The 21,951-nt window shown below is 30.2% G+C and overlaps 1 protein-coding gene across 1 annotated transcript; it reads left to right on the top strand.

The window, feature by feature from the left end:
* The first annotated feature begins 6,227 nt into the window (after positions 1-6,227).
* Positions 6,228-7,738, top strand: LOC104881423 (uncharacterized). The gene has a single exon (XM_010661656.3). It carries the CDS (start codon positions 6,318-6,320, stop codon positions 7,488-7,490), a length of 1,173 nt encoding a protein of 390 aa, XP_010659958.1. The 5' UTR covers positions 6,228-6,317; the 3' UTR covers positions 7,491-7,738.
* Positions 7,739-21,951: the final 14,213 nt, after the last annotated feature.

Here is a 21,951-nt window from a genome sequence, read left to right as displayed (position 1 = left end):
AAAAAATAAAAAATTACTTTTATAAGGATAAAATTTGTTTATTTAATTGGTAAACAACAATATTAAGATATTATTAAAATTAAGTCATTTAACACTTAATAGTTCTAACATTAACAAAAATAAATAACTTAAATAATTAATTTGGTCGACTTAAGTTAAATTAAGATATATTTAGATTTGATAAAAAATAAAATAAAATACGTCATCTTAGTTATAAAAAAAAAAAAAACAAAATAGATGAACCATCCGTAAGTGATGTAATTTTAACAATAGCTAAAGACTTTTAGCAATTAAGGAATAAATAAGAAATTCTTCTTTTTATTGTTTCTATTATTTTATAAATTTATTTTTCTTATTATATAGTTATTCTACACTAGCTTTAATTTATCTTATTTGAAAGTGAGTTCCTTAATGGAGCAGTCTCAATGCCATGGTGAAGGATTATTTTTAGGAAAAAATATTATTAAAAAATATAAAAAATAATCTATTTATATATAGACTAAGCAATAAGTTAGTGAGGATTCTCATTTTTCTTGGAAAAAACACACCAACTCAACATGTATCAAAACATGGGGTTATTGAGAACATGGAGCTAAACACCATTCTAAACCAAGGTAACTAAACTACCATTACTAACTAAGCTGAAAATTCCTAGAGGAGTTTTGTGAACCCATTTGCAACTTAGTTAATTGAAAGAACATCTTGAATAAAATGATGGTGCTGCTCAATGTTCTTTTTTATTCCATTAAAAACATGTTTCTTTGTCATAGAAATTGTTGTCTCAATGTATTAGAAATTCATAGCATACATATTGTTAGTTGAATTTTACAGAAATATCGAAAATATTATATAAACATTCAAAAAAAAATGGTGAAATGGAAAATTTGAAATTGATCATTTTTCCCATTTAATTTGAAATTTTTTTGTGTGCTATTGCTTGAAACCTTTTTTTTAAAAAAAAATAATTTTCATCACATTTTTTTTAATGAGATTTGTAACTAAAACCCTCTTTATCAAAATTAATGCATTTTTGGCAAGCTAAAATCATGTTCAAAGTCTTTTAGCCGTTCAAAAATTTTAAGAAATAGTATTCAACCATTTATTTTTATTTTCTAAAATATTATTTACTTTCTCAACAGAAGTTTTAGCCTTCTTATAAGTTTCAAAATTTTATCAAACTCATTTTGAAGATAAGAGATTGTCCTTTTAAGAGAAGAATGTTCTAAATCATTATATAATTCTACAAAAGCCTGTGCAACTTATCATAGTTTTGAATTAAAATTTGCATTATCTACTTTTTCTTTAATATCCATGAAGCATGTGTTGACCATGTTATTTGCATTTTTTTTTTATTCAATCTTTTTCACTTGTACTCTAGCTATACAACCGTCATTGTTTTCTTCTTCCTTTTCTTAACTTCATTTAAAGGAGAGGATAATTTTGTTTGATGTGATTCATCTTCTTTAATAAGTGGTATACCTTCGTCTTTTTCTCCATTTGAGGATGTTGTCTTTGGTTGAAGTTTTCTATTTCACTCTTTTCGAACTTTATAATCTTCTTTAAATTTCTTCCCAATGAAATCAAGATCTTCATCTTTTTCACTTTCCTCATTATCATTGAGGCTTTGAATGCAATGTTCTTATTAATTCTTGTTGTTTTCAACTTCTTAATGACTTTTTCACTATGATCTCATGAGTCATAAGCGATTTAACAAGTTCTTTAACTAGGAGCTCTATGATATCCTTAACCTCTTATATATAATAACTTTGGCCTCCCTTTGCTTTGGTTGAGACCTTAGAATCTTCATTATTTTCTTGAATTTGGTGTAGACTTTCCTTAAGAATTGTAGACCATTTACGATGCTGGTAAACCTAATGAACATCTCAATAGTAGTCTCGTTATTCTTTATCTTTAAAAATCATAATTATGCATATGAAGGTTAATTATAGACATTTTTATTTGATTGATGCCCTTTTAAGTAGCCTTAAATAACCTTCATATATATTTAGTTGATCCATAATGACAAACTCTAGTACAATCATTTCTATTTATGACATAATACAAGTAATAAATAGCCTTTGGATTTAATTGAGCCGTACTCTTATCATGCTAGGTTTGAGGAGTAGAAACTTATTGTAATTCTAGTAGGCATATGAGGACCATTTTGAATGACTTATCATCACTCGTGGTCAATTAATTTTTAAAACTAAGTCATTTTATTTTTCCAATAACTACAATTGTTAGACTAAAGTCCGATTAACCTTAGTTTTGATTTTATAATTGAAAAACAAGTTTTAGAACTAATGGTTCTATTCTAAATATGATTAGACAAGAAGATTTCTTAAAAGACAATCGATGAGAACTCAAACTCGACACTTTAATAGCTCTAAAGAGTTTATTTAAGTGCATTAATTAAGGTACTCAAAACTAATCCAATGCGTGCTTTTATTGTTAATGTCTGAGCCTTTTTATATTGGATGATTTTTACAAGTATTTTGTAGGTTTTAAGGTGTGGTAGAATTACTTTGGAGGGCTTTGAAAATGTAAGAATGCCGAATGATGAAAGAAGGAACTTGATAAATAGTTGGTGCACTTATTTAATGTGTAGGGCCGCATCAGGCTCACTGGCATGCATTAACAAGGATGTCGCCCGAAAGGACCCCGGTCTTTTGGATGCTATAAAAGCAGGCTCCCAAATTAAAGAACCCGTTGAGGTCTTTCATGATGCAAAAGCTTCATTCCATGATTCAGTGACAGGACTCCAAACGTCTTTTTTTATCTGTCATGCAATTGCACACTTCCTTCTGCACAGGTCCAAGGAGCGCACCTCACACTGTGAATCAAACTCACATTGTGCACCTCTTTCCTTGAATTAAGCTGCGCTCCTCCCCTGCAATTTAAGTTGTGCACCAACTTAAATTGCGCAATCCATTTGCCACTACTTATACATGCGCAATCCATTTGCCACTCCAAGCTGCACACCCACCAAAGTTGCGCAAAAGCTTTCCATGCTGATTGCACAGAAAAAACATCTGTACCTTTTTCCCTTATGCTGATTGCAAAAGCCTCCAATGCAAAGAGTCCTTCAATGTACACTTGAAATTAAAATTGAAGGTATTAGTGAATCTGAACACCTTCTCAAGTGTTCTCCTAACACTCAAGTAATACACTCGCACATAAAGTATAAATGAATAGTAGCTTGAAGAAGCACAAGAATTAGTCTAGATCACTGACAAATGTAAGAGAAAAGATAGATAGATAGTCATGAGGATGCAATCAATAGGGAATGCAAGTTGGGAGTAATTGCACTCAAGTATTGAAAGATCCGAATAAATTCTCACTAATGATATTTAGGCTATAAGTAATTCATAACTGAAGTTTAGATGTTATAAATATGAGATTTTTGCACAACATAATACAATACATCAGTTTGGAGATGATAAGAAAAGTAAAGAAGAAACCGTGAGGAATTGCTGAAGAATTTGATAATTTGGTAATAGAAGTAATGTGTATTTTATTGTTTCTTTTCAAAAATTTATACAAGAATGCATTTGGGAATTATAAAAAGAAATAAATAACAAATATCCTAAAATTAAAGAAATGAACATTATTTCCTAAATTAGGAGAATCAAATATTGTTAATATTTGATTGCTCTTGATTTATTTAAAATAAATATCCTAAATTAAGAAAATAAAATATTATTAATATTTTATTGCTCTAAATTTATGGAAATATTGACTAAATGGATACTTAATATTTTTTGTGTCCTACCATTTTATACTCCTGTGTCATTCTGTGTCCATGTCCTGTCATTTTGTGTCTTGTCATTATATGTCTTCTTTTATTCTTTCCCTTAATTCACCCCTCAAATTGGAGTGGAATGAATATGAACTCCCAACTTGTCTCAAAACTTGGTGAAGACATCCGTGTGTGTGTATAACAATAGGATTCACTTGAATCTAAAATTATGAAATTAAAAAATTCAACAGGATTTTATTTTCATTTATTCACTTTTTAAATAAATGATACGAAGTTTTAGAAAATAGAAATTTCTAAATATTTTTTTTGTGCTTCATTTTATTATTTACTAATTTATAGAAGTTCGGATTCCTTTTTCTATATTTTTTTAAATTAGTGAGTCAAGACCCACTTTTTCCTATATTATATTATATATATTAATAATTGTAACACACTAGAAATGGTGAAACCTCTTTGCCCTAAATTGAAATTTCTACCTTCTCAACCATTCCAACTATGACTATGTTGTTTAAATAAAAACTTATGAATGCTCTAAGAATATTTTCTCTCCTCTATTTTGGTAGTGAGTAATTGATTATGTCCTTAAAGAGCTACTATGATTTTGGCTTTATCATAAGCCATATGAGAATGGACAATATATATAATAGTAACGCATAGAAAGGGTGAAACCTCTTCCCCTTAAATTGGGAAATTTTTGCCTTCTCAACCATTCCAACCATGATTATGTTGTCTAAATAAAACTTGTGCATACTCTAGGATCATTTTTTCTCCTTCATTTTGATAGTGAGTAATTGATTATATCCTTGAAGAGTTGCCACGATTTTGGCTTTGTCCTAAGCCAGGTGTGAATGGACAAACTTTGTCTTGGTCTGAAATTGGCTTTGATTGCATCGAGATGTTACATATATTTTTTAAGTCTCTTAAATATTCTTTTAAGAACTCTTTTTTTTAAAGAAGCAATTGCTCTTTCAGAGAAGTTCATACCTCATATACCGTGTTAACACCAAGGATCGTGCTAAAAACATCTTCTTTCATTGTTCCAATAATTCATGAAGTGATAAATTTGTTATTGTTGATCATATTGCAGGATAGAACATTTGCTCTTCTCATCATTAATTTCTTTAGCAAGTTTCCCCACCTAAGAGATATTAGAGAACATCAATGTCATAAACAATGATTTGATTTTGCCATAGTAGGAATTTTGTGGTGTTTAGCTTGATTGAAATCAAACTAGAAATAACACAAATGAAAGGCTAGAACATTGAAGCCACGAAGTAAGTTAAAAAATTCATGGTGTTTAGCTTGATTGAAATCAAACTAGAATGAATATTATTGATGGAAAGACTAGAACACTAAGGATTTTTTTTTAAAAAAAAAAATTAATAAGACGAAGACATGGTTTGTGTGGATGGGTCGACCCTTTTAGAGCATTTGACTACCTTTGGAGAAAACCAATAGATACAAGGTGTATTTTATTATTTCTTTTCATCAATCATAAATTTATACAAGAATGCACAGGGAATTATAGAGAAAAATAAATAATAAATATCCTAAAATTAAGGAAATAAATATTATTTCCTAAATTAAGAGAATAAAATATTATCAATGTAATGCTCTTGATTTATTTAAAACGAATATTGTTTTAAGAGAATCAAATATTATTAATATTTTATTGCTCTAAATTTATGAAAATATTGACTAAATGGATGCTTAATATTGTGTATGCGTCCTGGTATTGTCTGTGTCCTACCATTATATGTTTTGTCTCCTGTCATTCTATGTTTTGCCGTTATGTGTACTTTTTTATTCTTTCCCCCAGTAATTGCATCAAGAAAATGGACAGGATCATTAGGAAAACATTTGCAGGCCCCAGTTGAGGGAATCACATCCAAAAAAGATGAGTATGTTGGAAATTAAATCTGACAATGATGAAGGCAGTGATTTTGGTCAGTCAAAGACGGGTAACATTTGATAAAGAGAAAAATCTCTAGAACTCATACAAGGCCCTTCAAAGATTCAAATTCTATTGAAATATAGTAGAGTGCAGACTCTGAGGGTAGAAAAATAGCTGGTTTTTACTGAAAAGCAAATACTATTTCATGAGCCAGCACTTTTTAATTTTTTGGTTCCTGCCTTGCCAAAACAGAATGGAACATTCAAATTACAATTCATGGAGTCAAAAGTAATTCTCTTACTTTTCTTTATTCTGTAGTGATTGCTGCACAACCTGCTTTGCAATCATGAAAGGGCCAGTTGTAACTACAAGGCATCTCCTTCACCTTAGCAGAACCGGTAAAATCAAGGAATATGTAATGGAGGTCGCACACTCCATGGATTAGTAGAATATGATTCTTGTGGAACTTCTTATCGGATGGGAGGGCCCTAAGAATCTTGAAAGTGGGAAAAAGCAGCATACAATCCTTCTATCATGTTATGTAAGGAATTCAGCATAATTAATTTCTCTATATAAGAAGATAGTGTGGCAAGTTGCATGTATGAGAAGAAACTCATTTTATTAAGACTTCTTTGAGGGAAAAACATCTTGGTGAATCAGGCAATGGCTCATGAGTATGGCTACTGGAACGGAGGCCGCAGTGATGGAGGCTACAGCGACGGAGGCTATACCACCCACAATGGACCGCGGGAGGAGGAGTGGAGAAAAGGCGCTGGAAATGGGCATGCTGATCATGTATGCCGCCCAGTCATTGTTGATGCTATGGGAAGAAAAAGGCCTATAGTTTGCTTCAATCCCATCAGTAACACAGAGACCTATGTTGCACAAACTGAAACAATTGTCTTCCGCACTCCAGCTGTCACAGAGTACAGATTCAGCGCTCCTGGAAGGGTGGGTGAGCACAAATACAGCTATCCTGTAAGGGAGGAGGAATACAAGCTTGGCTCTCCTGGAAGGGTGGATGAGCAGAAATACAGCTATCCTGTAAGGGTGGAGGAATACAAGCATGGCTCTCCTGGAAGGGTGGATGAGCACAAATACAGCTATCCTGTAAGGGTGGAGTACAAGCCTAGCTCTCCTGGAAAGGTGGACGAGCACAAGTACAGCCACCCTGTAAGGGTGGAGGAGTACAAGCATAGCCCTCCTGCCAACAGATGGGGTAGGCCTTCGAGCCCAGTTCATGACCGTCCTCCCGAAGTCGAGCAATTCATCACTAAAATCCAAACTGAAGTTAGCGAAGTACCCACCAGGCATGGCCCCCTCACTGCCATGAACTGGCGTCAGCACCATAATCCCCCCAAAGCTCTTAATGGCACCGGCGGCTATGGCGAGTATGGTAACTACGGCAAAGACGATTACTGGAACAAGCCAAATAGTAATATTATAATTCGAAGTGACCCTTCTGATGGTGATGATGACTATTACCACAGAAATGATGGCACCAAGGAACCAACTATCACGAACAGCAACGGCTGGGGTGGTCGGCCAAAACAGGCAGAGTGGGCTACACCCCCCGGCAGCAAGCTGACCAGACCAACAAGTGACATAGGAGCAGCGGTGGAGATTCTGAAGGAGGCTGCCATGCCTTCATCTGGACAGCCTGTTCGGTTCGCAACACCAGCTCCTACCGTGCCTAAATACGCAGAAACCATTGACAGCAAGGAAGCCGCAAGGCGATATGGCAACTTCAAACCAACTCCTAGGCCAGACTTGACCGGAGGGACAATCATTGACAGCAAGACGGCCCAGGAAAAGTATAAGGGCGCAAAAGTCTGACCACAAGCTTGCAGACATACAGGAGTCTCCGGGATAATTATAGGTTTTGCTGGGACTTCATCTAGCTATACTTTCTACCGGTGTGCCTGTTTTCTCCTTTGTTGTTCATCTCTGTGGAACTATATATAGATAAATATGGTGTGGTAATTAATGGCATTTTATGCCTTGATGTTACTGATAAAATAAGCTTTCTTTGTAAGCATGCAGTTTGCAATATATTAATTTACTAAGTATCTTTTCTTTTTGTATATAGATTTTTTTCTCTTTTTTTTTTTTAATTTCCTTATGTCAATGGTTATGGTGATACATTCTTGAACTTCGATGTTAATATTAATATTTGTCCACTTCAAATTGAAGTTAGAAATGAATTTTTCCGATAAAGTAAACTTAATGGATCACTAAAAATGTAATTGGTTGAAAAGTTACTTATCAAAAAAGCCAAGTATTTTGGCTTTTTTTTTTTTTTAACTTAATTCATTATAGTTATATTTGTTAATATCAATATATTGCTTTTAATGAAATAAATAAATAAATATTTTATTTTTTTTATTCAAACACTACCTTAATTGTATTAATGAATAATTGGACCCAAATACTAATTTCCATGATGGTGCATAATACAAATTGATCAAGAATTAAATTAATTTTTCTTTGACATTAAACTCAAAAGATGTAGGGCACCTTGTATTATTATATATAGCATGACCTACATAATGATATTGGGTTTAATAATTGTTATTAATTTTAGGTATATTTACAAAACTTGCTGTGGTGTTTATTTTTTTGATTTTTTTTATTTCATTAAAAACAATTTATTGATATCAATCAATATAACTAAATTAAACCTATTGATAATAAACTCAGTTTAATTATATTAATTTATTAATATTAATAGGTTACTTTAAGTGGAATAGAAAAAACTAAATATTTTAATTTTTTCTATTCGGTTAAAAACAAACATAATCACATGTTAATTAGGATTGTGCGAAACTACTATTAATGATTATAAACCAATGAACATATTCTCATATGAATTATAATATAATAATCTCTTCAAATCATATATGAATAAAGGAGGATATGTTCTTGATAAAGATCATATACTGTAGAAATGACAACAATATGGTTCTTTGCTCATAAATGATATGAATATGTTGTTGAGACAGCCTATCACACATTGTGGAAGAATGTATTCTCCTTGTCACTAATACAAAACCCAGAAAATGAACACATGCAGCTGATCATGGGTATACTGTACGTACAAACAAGAATAATATATTCAAACAGCCAGTAAGAGTATAATTCTTGGAAATATTTAGCAAGTGGGAGGCCTTGGAAACACAAAAAATTGTGGAAGAATATGATTTCAAAAATTGTATGAATATATTTTGGTATAAATTGTGGTAGAATAAAATCTCTTGGAATTTTTAAAAGTATTAATCTACCATGATATTGACAAGAGTATAATATTTATGCCCAGAAATGAAGAACATACACGTAATAAAATTTACACTCAATAGATAAACAAGAATATTTTCAAATGATCACCAGAAAATTAAAGAGGGACGAAATTAATCTATATTGATAAGAATAATGGAATGTCACATGAAGTGTTGTAAGACAGCAAGATCAAGCTTATGGTCTTCAATCACCACCCATAGTGTGGATAACCTAGAAATAGACAAGTACCCAAGAAAGTTCACATTTGATAAAGATTAGTGCTCCTGCAATGGAAGGATTTTGAGGGACTTCATGAATTAGCTTGTGTTGGATTGTCAAACCCGAATCAGTATTATTGCGCTTAGATGTTGGGTTGAATTGCTTGGTCAGCTTGCAGGAGTTGAAAGCCTCCTGAATAAAAAATTTTATGTGATGATTGATAAGTTTGCTCTTATTATATATTTTAACCCTTTTTATTTTAGGGTTTTGTTTTCTAGAGAATCAATCGTAATTGAAAGTTTTTTTCAAGAATTTCATCATTGTAACTCTTCTCATTCATTTTTATTAGTGGATTGTTGAGTGTTGGTGCATTCCATAAATGTAGGAATCATATTGATCGTCAAACCATGTTAAAAATTTTGTCTTCTTCTTTACTTTCTACTAGCATGTGTGCGTGATTTGTTTAACAGCCCGACAAATCTTAGTACTCTATGGCCAAACCATATACTATGCTACCATGGTATACGATGTTAGCCCTTCACCTAACATGGAACCAGTCACAGCTTTAGTTAATTAACTGGAGTTTTGGGTTAGTTTCTTCATGTATTTGATCTATTTATTATATCTATATCTATATATATATATATATATATATATATATATATATATATATATAAATACACACACGCACAGGTGACTTCCTTGAAGAGTGATATATAGAGTCACAATCATTTAACAAGCACCTAGGAGCCATATCTATGGACTGTAGGTACATCAAGCCCCTCTTGAATGCTTTCTCTGGGAGTGGTTTGTGGTGGGAGTTTATCTAGCCACCATAAATGTGATGTTCCTCTTGTTGTTCATTTCAGTTGGACCATACATGTTTTCATCTGTAAGCAAGTCTTGCCAGATGTGTTTTCCTTGTAAGCTGTTACCTCTAATTTTTTTCTAAATGTATTTCCTCACATATTCATGAGAGGTTTTGAGTGTGATTAATATGTATGAGAAAGTCTTTCAGGAGTCATTTGCAGGGAAGCATCCCCACAGAAATTGAGTAATGGTTGTCATCAAGTGATTAATGTCGATGAAGATGGAAGAAAAATGCCTATCATTTCTTTCAATCCCAACCATAACACAGAGCCCTATTCTACGAAAACTGAGACGGTCAAAGTAGAACAGGTTCATGCACCCAGCTAGCTCTATCATGAAGGTGGAGCCAGTACCGCAGGATTATGAATCAGTTGTCAGCAATAGATGGGGTAGGCCTGGAGCTCAGCTAATGATCAGACACAGAAGCCCAACAGCTTCATCACCAATTCAAGTTAGAGTCAACCCACCAAAGCTGGCCACATCGATGGGATGCCTTATTCCACTGGTTGTGGCTGCACCACTGACGATGGAGGGTGCGGTACTGAATTCAGCAAGCTCCATTACTGGACCAAGCCAAGTGCTGAAATCATTCCTAATGACAACTTTGACTATTATTTCCATGGAGCTGAGAGCATCATAGGTCACTGCTGTGGAACTCCACGAGAAGCCTACCAATACTGCACCAAATTCCCTGATTAAAGTAACAATCAACAGAGTTCAGTTAACTCTAGAAGAAGCAGCAAGCTAGGTTACATGGATAGCAGAGAGTTATATTCATCCATAATATATCCATCTGAAGTTCTTCAAAGTGGGGAAAAGTCTTGAACAGCCAACTTTTCTTACTAAACATATGCGGAACTAATTTTCAGTGGAAAAAATACTCACTTTTAACCATTAGAGTAGTTTGGGAAGTGATTTTGGTAGAAGTGATATTTACTGTAATTTTCATTGGAAATAATACTCACTTTTAACCATTAGAGTAGTTTGGGAAGTGATTTTGGTAGAAGTGATATTTTCTGTGTGTTTGGGAGTGTTTATCCGAAATGTTTTTAGTAAAAATATTGTTTCAAGAAGTGTTTTTAGAAGAATCACTCTTAAAAGTGCTTTTCCAAAAAACTCTATAAGTAATTTTTCAATAGTATAGGTGATTCTTCGTATTTTTAAAAGCGTTTCTTAAATTTTATCAAACACTTATTTTAAAAAAAATACTTTTTAAATTAAAAGTGTTTCATAGTAATTCGAACGGACTCTTATGGCTTGTGGCTTGTGGCTTGTTTGATAATTGTTTTTAAGAACAATTATGAGAAATAGAACCGATATCTGATTTTATAAAACAAATGTTTGTTTGAAACCTAAAATGTTTTTAATCTGTTTTTAACATTTTAAATATGTTTTAAAAATATTTTTTATATTTAGTTTTTTATTTTTAATTATTTTACATATTTGTATAATCATTTCTTAAAACTATCCTAAGAAAATAAGAAAAAACAATCAAAAGATATTCTAACACCCTATTTTCTATTCTTATGAACATAAAATAGATAATAGTTTTTTGTTATCAAATATGTTTTCAGTATTTTTTGTTCTAGAGAACAAAAAATTGTTCTAAAAAATAGTTCTCAAACACTCTTTAATCTCTAATATTTTTTATTAGTAACTCGATTAGAAATTGTTTTAGGGAGAGTAAGTGTTTGGATATAAAAAGGAAAAAAAAATGGAAAAGTGGTATAAGGTGTGTTAGATAGAAAATTTTGAAAAATATGTTACTTGCTTTTATATTTTCAATGCAAATGACAATAACACATCTTATTTCATAAAATTCTTATCTCATAAGGTATGAACTCTTATTGGCATACCAACATTATCATCTTTTATATGTGTGTGTATATATATATATATATATATATTCTCAATGATAGAAACTTTTAAAATATAAAAAAAAAAAAGAAATTTGAGATTTTCAAATAATAGAATTCTTTAAAAATTTGTTCATATGAAAATTCCTTTTTGTCAGAAAATATTTAATCATAAATAATTTTATAAATACTCGTTCTAAAATATGTTAATATAGATGAAGTTAAAAATGTTATTAATTTTTGTGATTAAGTATTATCGTAAACAATAAATTAATAAATACTTTGATGAGAAAATAATTTGTCATCAAAAGTAAAGGTTTTTATAATTTAAAATTTTATTTGTTTGTGATGTGACATTATTACCATAAAATAATTATTATAAATAATAAATATATTTTTGAAAAAGGACCGAGGGTTTGGTGAATAAAACTATTTATTATTAAAAATTGAAAATTAGTGACAAATAATTTTATCTCCAATATATATTTATTTTGCCATTAAAAAAAAATTCCTCCACACGGCGAGAACAACAATTTTGACATCAACTCTCCAATGGTGAAATATTTTATGACAAAATTTCATCTTCGTAGCGTATGATTCATAATTAGTAACAAATTTTTAGTCATTAAAAAAATGATCACTAAATCTCACATTTGTTGGAGTGCTTCCACACTCATCCACCACCAAACATCGACAATTGTTACGGCTAATAAAGATTTCAATCACCATAGAACAACATTTTTGTCACGATCTTCCCGTCATCCATATGTTCAAGTATCACTTCAAAATTATAGTGTGAATATATAATTATTTCAATAAAAGTTGGGAATTAACATTTACAAATGCCTAAAACCTATTTTCTGACTCCACCGGTGTACACAACTAAGCAAAGAAAAAAAATATTAATCATTGAGTTTTTCTTTCTGACAATAGAACTTTACTTTATTTTCCAAAAAATGTGTTTATGTAACCTAATGGCAAGTGTAAAGAAGAAAATCACAAGGCCCTGATAGGCTTTAGCATTTCAAGCCTGTGGTCACTCAAGACTGAAACCAGCCTCATGCCCAAGCATAGCTCTATCCCTGATCAGTACAACAAATATGGTTTTTTTTTACTACAAAGCAATTTATGACTAAAAGATTTATGCCATGCAAAACTTTTTGTGACAAGTTCATGCTTATAAATTTGTGGACTAGTTTTTTTTCTTTTAATCACAAGAATGATGTTTGTTGCAAAATACTTAATATACCTTATATTTTGGGTGTTATATTTAAAGTGTAGTTTGGTCCCGCTTCTAATGTTGCTATTTTAAAAACTAAGAATATAAGAGTCTATTTTTCTGTGTGATTTAAAAACAGTTTTTTGTATTTAAAAATTGAAAATTGTTTTTAAAAATTTATAATATTGTTTGGTTGTTATTCTTTGGAAACAATTTTTAAAAACAAAGTAAAATAGAGAACAATTTTTAAAGAATAAGTATGAATTGTTTTTATCAGTTTTTAAAAAACAAAAGAAAAATATGGGCCAATTTGACCATATTTTCTTTTAAATTGTTTTTAAGTAAAAGGATAAAAAATAGTTTTTAAAAACAAGTTTCAAAAAACATGACCAAACAAATCCTAAGAGTTAGTTTGATCATGTTTTTTGAAACTTGTTTTTAAAAAAACCAGTGAAAACAATTTTTACTTATTTTTAAAAAACTATTATCTATTTCACTTTGTTTTTAATCATTGTTTCCAAAAAACAATGAAAAACAACATTATGAATTTTTAAAAACAATTTTATATTTTTAAAAAGAGAAAATTGTTTTAAAATCAAACAGCCAAATAAACTCTAAATATTTTTTAATTATATTTTTAACTTGGGCTTTGGGATCACAAGGTTCTATCTATATAATATCGAGTTATATAAAAGATTTTAATACATATATATATAGTTAGTTAGTTAGTAGGGTTCTTTTCCAAAAGTGGGAAGCTGCGAGAGATATAGGGATTGATACCCTACATCTCCACTAGTCCCACTAGACCATCCAAGTAAGACCAAACTCACAAACCTTACAATCTTTCTTATAGTGGCCTACTTTACTACACCTAAAGACTCTTGAGATACCAAGGTTCTTTGTACACTTTGGTATGATCCAAGCCAAATGATTCCACTTTTCATCACTCAATTTTTCCAACGTTTCTTAGGAAACCTTAATTATGTATCAGAATTCCTTAAGGGCTTCTAAAGGGGGTAAATTTGGGGACATGTTGCAAAAACTTGCTAAAAGTCTTGTCTTAAGAGATCCTTGTTAATCTCAAATTCTTGACTTACATTGTTAATCATTTGTGAATATGTGGGAGAAATATTTGGTGATTTATCTTGTTGTGATCCTTAAATAGACTCTTTTTCCTCAATGTAAAAGAGTCTAGCTAGGTTGGTGTAACTCTTGACACCTGTTAGCTTAATATTCTTAAGATTCACTAAAGTGGATCATTCCTCCATCCTAGAGGTTCTTATTAGGATAGATGAGCTTGATGCTTTGGAAATCTCATAATCTGAAATTCTAAGATTACTAGAATGTCTAAAAGAGTTGGAGAAAACCAAATCTCCTCCTCCATCTAGATATTAAATGATTTGTTCAATTCTCTCAGATCTTTGTTCTATGGCTGGAACAACATTGGTGAAATGCTATGATTATGGAAATTCAACTTCATTCCATAGGATTTTCTTAAGGATGATAAAGTTGGACTTATGGACTGAGTCTAATTGAAAGAGAATAGTTTCTCCCTTAAGGCTGGTGCACAATGCTCCAGAACCAACGCTTGTGGTCATACTCTTATAGGCAAATGTTGTAATGATGGAAACATGATTGTTTCCTTCCTTCAACTTAAATCCATGAGTCTTAACATGAAGGATAATCGAATCAAGGATGTCGACATCAATCTTGTCTGGACTGCTCCAATAATAGAATCTCGGTAATCAAGATGTCTATTATCCCTTAAACACAAGACAATTAAGGTGTTTAAGCCTATTCTTGTCAAAGGCTTCGCTACTACTTGGATCATACCAAAGTGTATGAAGTTGTAATCTTTCTTATGTCCCTCTATACATCTACTATCCAAGAGTCTTATCACTTGATCTCCTAGCTCTAGGCTTATGATTTGCTCAAGTGTCTTAATGGTGTAATCTATGCAGAACTTAAAGGTTTTTTTTTTATAAATTTCTTGATTAGATACCTTGGGTAATCTCCAATCATCTAACCCATTTTGAGTCTTAGGATAATTGATCTTTTCACTATTTAATACAACTTCTTGAGAATCTATGGATTTCCTAAACATGGTTCAAAAAACCGAATCCATCTTAAGGTCTTAATCTAAAGCCTAATAGCAGATTGACAAACCTAAGTAAGTAATCACCCAAAAAATCTTGCCCTAACAGCGCCTGACCTTGGCTAACAACGGGCACAACCTGGGATCTCCTTTAGGCACATTGCTACTTCCTAGGATAGATTAAAAACTTAAAATAAACACAACTTCCCTTCCCGTGATCTTTGTTGGAGAAAACCAAATCTCCTCCTCCATCTGTGTAACAACTCGTACCCAATTGCGTAGATATTGTTCACTTTGGACTCAAATGAGGCTTCACGGCTTTAAAATGTGTCTACATGGTTAAGAGGAGTCCATAGCCAGAAACTTTCCCCCCTATCCAATGTAGGATGTCACAAACACTCACTGATACAAACACAACATCCTCGTTGTATGCCATGAGATTATGGTGCCAAATTAACAAGCACCCCATAAGGGACCAAACAAACCCCCACACTGGGGTTGGGGATCGGCTCGATACCATTTGTAACGACCCGTACCCAGTTGTGTAAATATTGTCCGCTCTAAACCTGAAAGGGCCCTTATGACTTTAAAACGCATCTACATGGTTAAGAGGAATCCATACTTATATACTGTCAGGAACTTTCCCCCCTATTCGATGTGAAATGTCACAAACACCCCCCCATACAAACACAACGTCCTCATTGTGTCCCATGGGAATGTGGGGCCAAACAAACAAGCACCCTCTACAAGGCCAAACAAACTCCCACATCGGGGTCGAGGATCGGCTTTAATAACATTTATGATGACCCGCACCTAACTGTATAGATATTGTCCGCTATAGCCTCAAAAAAAATCTTACGGCTTTAAAACGCATTCACATGGTTAAGAGAAGTTCATACTTATATAGTGTCAGGAACTTTCCCCTTCATTCGATGTGAGATGTCACAATCTGGGTATTGAACGATTTGTTCAATCCTCCTCTTAGATCTTTGTTTTATGGTTGGAACATCATTGGTGAAATGCTATGAATCTGGAAATTCATATATATATTATCATCCATGTGATTTTCCACTAAAAACATAAATTTTGTGACAAAATATGAAATTTATTAAATTTATAAAATAAAATAAAAATCTATGTACTTACCATAAAAATATTGTAGAATGTGACTTTTGTTCATAACCAAAAGAAAATGATATTTAAAACTTATAAAAAATATTTGTTACAAAGAGATATCATGGTTAAATGTGATTTTAATAACTAACATAGATTTCATACTAAAAGTTGATGGAGTTCATAGATGTCATATTTTTTGCCATAAATACAAATTTGGTCTTTTATAAAATTATATAAGTTAGGTAGTGTTTGTTTCTTACCTAAATAGAAAAAATCAAAATATTTAACTTTTTTCTCATTCAAGTAAAAATAACTTATTGATATTAATCATCATAACTAAACTAAACTTATTGATAACAAGTTCACTTTAGTTATATTAGTCGATATCAACAAGTCATTATCTTTAGTTTTAAAAAAAATTTAAATATTTTGAATTTTTCTATTTAATCAAAAAAACAAACATCACTTTATTGACATAAATAAGCATCATAATTAAATATGACTTTTTACCCATCAATATAAACTTTACAATAAACCATTTTGAAAAATTATGTGCCCCAAATAAAAACCATGACTAAATATGAATTTTCATAACAACCACAAAGTTTATAAATAAAAAAAAAGTTAATTCAATTCACCTCCCCTAAGGTTTTTGTTAAATACATTTAGTCCTCATAGGTTTGAAAATTCATCATACACCTCCCTTATTTTGATTGAAATGGGAGGTGGGTGAAAATAAGAAATGAAAAAAATAAGGGAAGTATTTGATGAAATTTCAAACCTATAGGGATTAAATGTATTTAGCTTAAACTTTAAGAGAGGTGGATGAAATTAATCCAAAAAAAGAATTATTTTTGACACCAAAATAAAAATAATGGAAAAAAAAGTCTATTTCAACTACAATAATACCTTGCTGGCAAAAATTCTTCTCATCACAAAAGGTAAACATTGTTGTGGTGATTTGCACTAGACTTAATACTTGAAAAGGGAAAAAAATGAGCAAATAAAGGATCAATATTAAGACACATAAATAATGTACAAGACACCTAATCCTGCATGGTATAAAAAGAAAATATGCATGCATATGAAAGGAAGAAAATCTGTGAATGGATTGTGGTTTTGAACCTATTCATCACTAACCAAACAACCTTCCTTTTTGTACAAATATGCTACCAGGTTTCAGTTCCTTACCATCATAGGTGAATAGATACCAAATATATATATATATATAATGTACACACACGTATATATATATATATATATATATGAACCCTAGCTGATTGCCAAACTAACTAATCAGAAATGGAGAAAGCTTCACTGAAGGTGGTATTCATGGCAGTCCTACTAGTTATTGGATGTGGTAAGCATCTATATTTGCTCTTCCATGCACAGATTTTTCTGTTGATTTACAATGTACTTATATCACATAATGGAAAAGAAGTGGAGTTATGAATATATTATTTGATGAGTAATAATGGAAAAACTGTTGGCAGGTCTGCAGTTGAGAGTTGAAGGAAGGTTAGAGAAGGGAGCTCAAAATGAAGCCATGGTGGGAGCCACCCGTCCAATGGAGGAAAAAAAAGTGCAGTGCAGAGTCCCCAATGACTGCATCCAAATCTGTCATGGCTGCCAGGTGAACAAGTGCACTGCCGGCCTTTGTGTTTGTGGCTGTTAACAACTGACCAAAAAAATAAATATATATATATGTTATGACAACTCCATTAATGTCTTGGTGAATAAGGGTGGTTCCATGCATGTTCGTCATTGGCATGTACTCCATCTTTGTAATAAGTAATGGAAGCTAATAATGGTATTGCTTTTACTATTTTGCCAAGTTTTGTGATTTTGATGAAAGGGTGAGGATCATATGGGCCATATTCTAGTTGATGAAAGTTTCCACAATTGATTCTCCAGTCTTGCTTGCCTTTCTTAGCTGAAAATTTTCTAAGTCATAAATTAGATAGAGGATTGAAAATAAGAAATTTATTCCATTCCTTATTCAACTTTTTTTTTTTTTTGGAGAATTATGTTTTGGGTGTAGATGGGCCTCCAAATTAACAAAAGGTCCATGTAACTCTTCAAATTGAGCCCAAGACCCGATAAAAGTATGGAAATTGAGTTGAAGGATATCATCCTTCAGTATTTCCAAAAATGCCCTTTGTTGATTTTGAGAAAAAAAATTAATATTTTTGAAAAATACTTTTATTTAATTTAATATTTTTTATTTAATTTAATGTTTTTTTAAAATACTTTTATGTAATTTAATATTTTTTAAAATACTTTTATGTAATTTAATATTTTTTAAAATACTTTTATTTAATTTAATATTTTTTAAAAATAAATTTATTTAATTTAATATTTTTTAATATTTAAAAAAATATTTAATTTAATATTTTTTTTAAATACTTTAATTTAATTTAATATTTTTGAAAAAAAATTAATTTAATATTTTTGAAAAAAAAATTATTTAATTTAATATTTTTGAAAACTACTTTTATTTAATTTAGTATTTTTGAAAAAAAATTATTAAAAAAAATTATTTAACTTAATTTTATAAAATATTTTATGTGTTCTTAAAGGGTATATTTGTCCGTTACTATTTCATATCCTTCAACTCAATTTGAAGAGTTATACGGACCTTTTGTTAATTTGGGGGCCCATCTACCCCCAAAACATAATTTTCCCTTTTTTTTTTTAGGTTATTTACTAAAAAGAAGAATGAAAATAAAAAGCTCATTCTCGAAATTCACTTTTAGAAAGATTTTAATTTATATTTTTTATATGGTATTGTGATTTAATTCTATTTATTTTTAAACTTGTTACCAAATGCACCCATTGTGAATTATAATGGAGGTTAGATATATAAGGGGATTTTATTCAAATAAAGTTTTTTAAAAACCAAGATGGTGACAAAAATTTCAAGTTAAACTTATTTAAAAAAAATTATATTTTTAAAAACAATTTGTTAAACATTTTTGTTTTTATAAAGCATTAAAAAATTGTTTTTAAAAACCAACTATTAGAAACATAGACCTGAAGATCCACCTTCTATAATTTACAATTTGGCATCTAGAATGATTACCAATTTTTCTCAAATATGTCTAAGCATGTGGACACCTTGATATAGAGTCTAATGTATACGTTAAATAAGGATTAAAAGTGTGTTTGACAATGATTTTACTAATCTTTTTAATATTTAAAAAAAATTCAAATATAACTAAATAATAAAATGGAAATTAATTTTGACCAAAAATTACAAATTCATAACTCTAATTAAAGTAACTACGTAAAATCTCAAATGCTTTATATATATATAGATATTTTGTTTGATTAATTGCACAGAATTTTCTTTTCTTTCCTTTTTGTTAGTTTTCTCCTTACTTTCTTAGTAGCCAAATTATGAAAACTAACAAGAAATTTGATCAAAACACTTGCCTTGTCTTTTGTTTTCATACTAAGAAATATAATTACTAATTCAACTTGGACATACTTAGCTTATCTTTGATTCCAAGGAAATAAGAAAAATAATGATAAAAAAAATATTTTTTTCATATTCGGTTGTACTACAAAAAATATCAAAAAATAAATTAATATAATTAAAATTAATTAAAAACTTATTGATTTTCAAATTATTTATTATCTTTATCAAAGAATTAAAATAAATAAAATGAGTTTCAAATTATATATAAAAATAATTTATTAACTTTAAATTTATTTTTTAGTTTTTTTTATTTTTCATTTTCTTTTATTTTTTCTTTGTATTTTCCCGAAACCAAACATGTTCGGATGGTCAAACTTTCTTCTCTTTTCTTATTTTATTAACTCCGTGATAATCAAATGGAAGATAACGGAAACCAAATCTAACTTTTGTACTTTCTCTACCATTTTCATAATTGGAAAACCAACCCAACCTCATTTAATAGACCAATTTGAGTGTAATAATCATATCTAAAGTTGCAACTTTTCTTTCTCTTTCCCATCGATTTCCCAACAACTAAAAAGTAAACTAAGATAAAAACCATGGACAAAATTATAAATTTGAAATTTGAGGGAATAATCTCTAATATGCCCCTTGATTAATCTTATAAAGACAAAAACAACTTTTTAAGCAATTTAGTTCTTAATTTTGGATCAAGATAGGTTTTATCAGAAGTCTTTCAATAAATAATAATAATAAAAAAAATCTTCAAGTCTCCATTTTTTCAAGAAATCTTCGAATTTTTTTCAAATCTTCAAGAAATCTTCAAATTTTCTTGAGGTTTTCAAGAAATCTGAGTCTTCAAGGAAAATCTTCAAAAGCTCTTCAAATTTTCTTCCATCTTCCAAGCGTTCCTCAATTGAAAATTTTATTTTAATATTATTTCTTGATTTTCTCAAGATAATAATGGTATTTGTTATGATGATTATCATTTATTTTAATTATTATAATTTTTTTATTATGATAGTTATAATACTTATTTGATTTTTTATTTATCAAATTATTTTATATTACATGTCAATTTATTATTAGTCAACCATTGACATGTAGCAATTAATAAGTAGACAAAATTTGTCCCTCCACAAATGTCCCTTTTAAAAATTTGTTCACATGCACAATTTGAGAGTGGAGTTTACAATTTTTTTAAACTTTGCTTTACTACCTTTTTTATTTAATTTTTTTATTTCCAATTAAAAATCAAAACACAATCAACAACCATTTGGCTTGATTCTTTCGTACTTTTTATTTTGCTCTTGAAGAAAGCCATTTGGGTATCCTTTTCTTTTTTACCATTTAAGGAATTTGTTCTTCTAGTTGAATTAAGTTTGTCATCATGACTCACATGATGGTATTAGAAGACATGATGATATTATTAGAAGTACATGATCACTTGTTGGTTGTGTTACTTTTAAGGTCTCACATGGAGATAGTGGTGTAGATCAATTCCTAGACTCGTTGCCTTTTTTTAGTGGAAGAAGATTTTAGAGCTACTTCTTAAGACTTGGCTAGTTGTGATTCTACTTGTTCAACCATGTTATTTTACTTTGCCCCGGGAGTTCTAAGGAGATTTCTAGATTTTTGGGAGAAGTTACTTCAGAAACCACAACTATCTTAGAAAATAAAGTAACTTTCACTCAGTTATCATGAAATTAGAATTTGCTTCAATTCTAACAACTTTGAATATATTATAATGAGTAGATATAATTCCTTAATGACTAAATTTATTTTTTTAAGACTTCATATAATGTAATATACATTTATTATAAAGAAATCTTAATTTTAGATTAAAAGAGGTTTCATCCACAAATAATAGATTATGAAATCTTCTAATAAAAGGAAATCTTCATGTTTTTATTTCTTCAAGAAATCTTTAAAATCTTCTTCGATTGTTTAAAAAATCTATGAAATTTCTTGAAGTGAAATCTTGAGTTTTCAAGGAAAATCTTTACGAGCTCTCTAAATTTTTTTCAAACTTCCAAGTGTGCTTTGAAATGAAAAGAACCCTCTATTAAGAGGGTTGAAAAATCTTATTTTGATACTACCTCTTGATTTTCTAAAGATAATTATTTTATTTATTATGATAATTATAATTAATTAGTATAATTATAATATTTATTTGATTTTGTATTTATTAGACTATTTTATGTGACATGTCAATATATCATTAG

This window comes from Vitis vinifera, chromosome 14 (genome assembly GCF_030704535.1).
Source record: "Vitis vinifera cultivar Pinot Noir 40024 chromosome 14, ASM3070453v1".
Taxonomy (NCBI): Eukaryota; Viridiplantae; Streptophyta; class Magnoliopsida; order Vitales; family Vitaceae; genus Vitis; species Vitis vinifera.
Note: the sequence above shows the minus strand (reverse complement) of the source record. Positions and strands in the feature narration are given on the sequence as shown.

Bases quoted from the DNA above. Each gene is read 5' to 3' on its own strand.
- LOC104881423 (XM_010661656.3), top strand. From the start codon at position 6,318: ATGGCTCATGAGTATGGCTACTGGAACGGAGGCCGCAGTGATGGAGGC.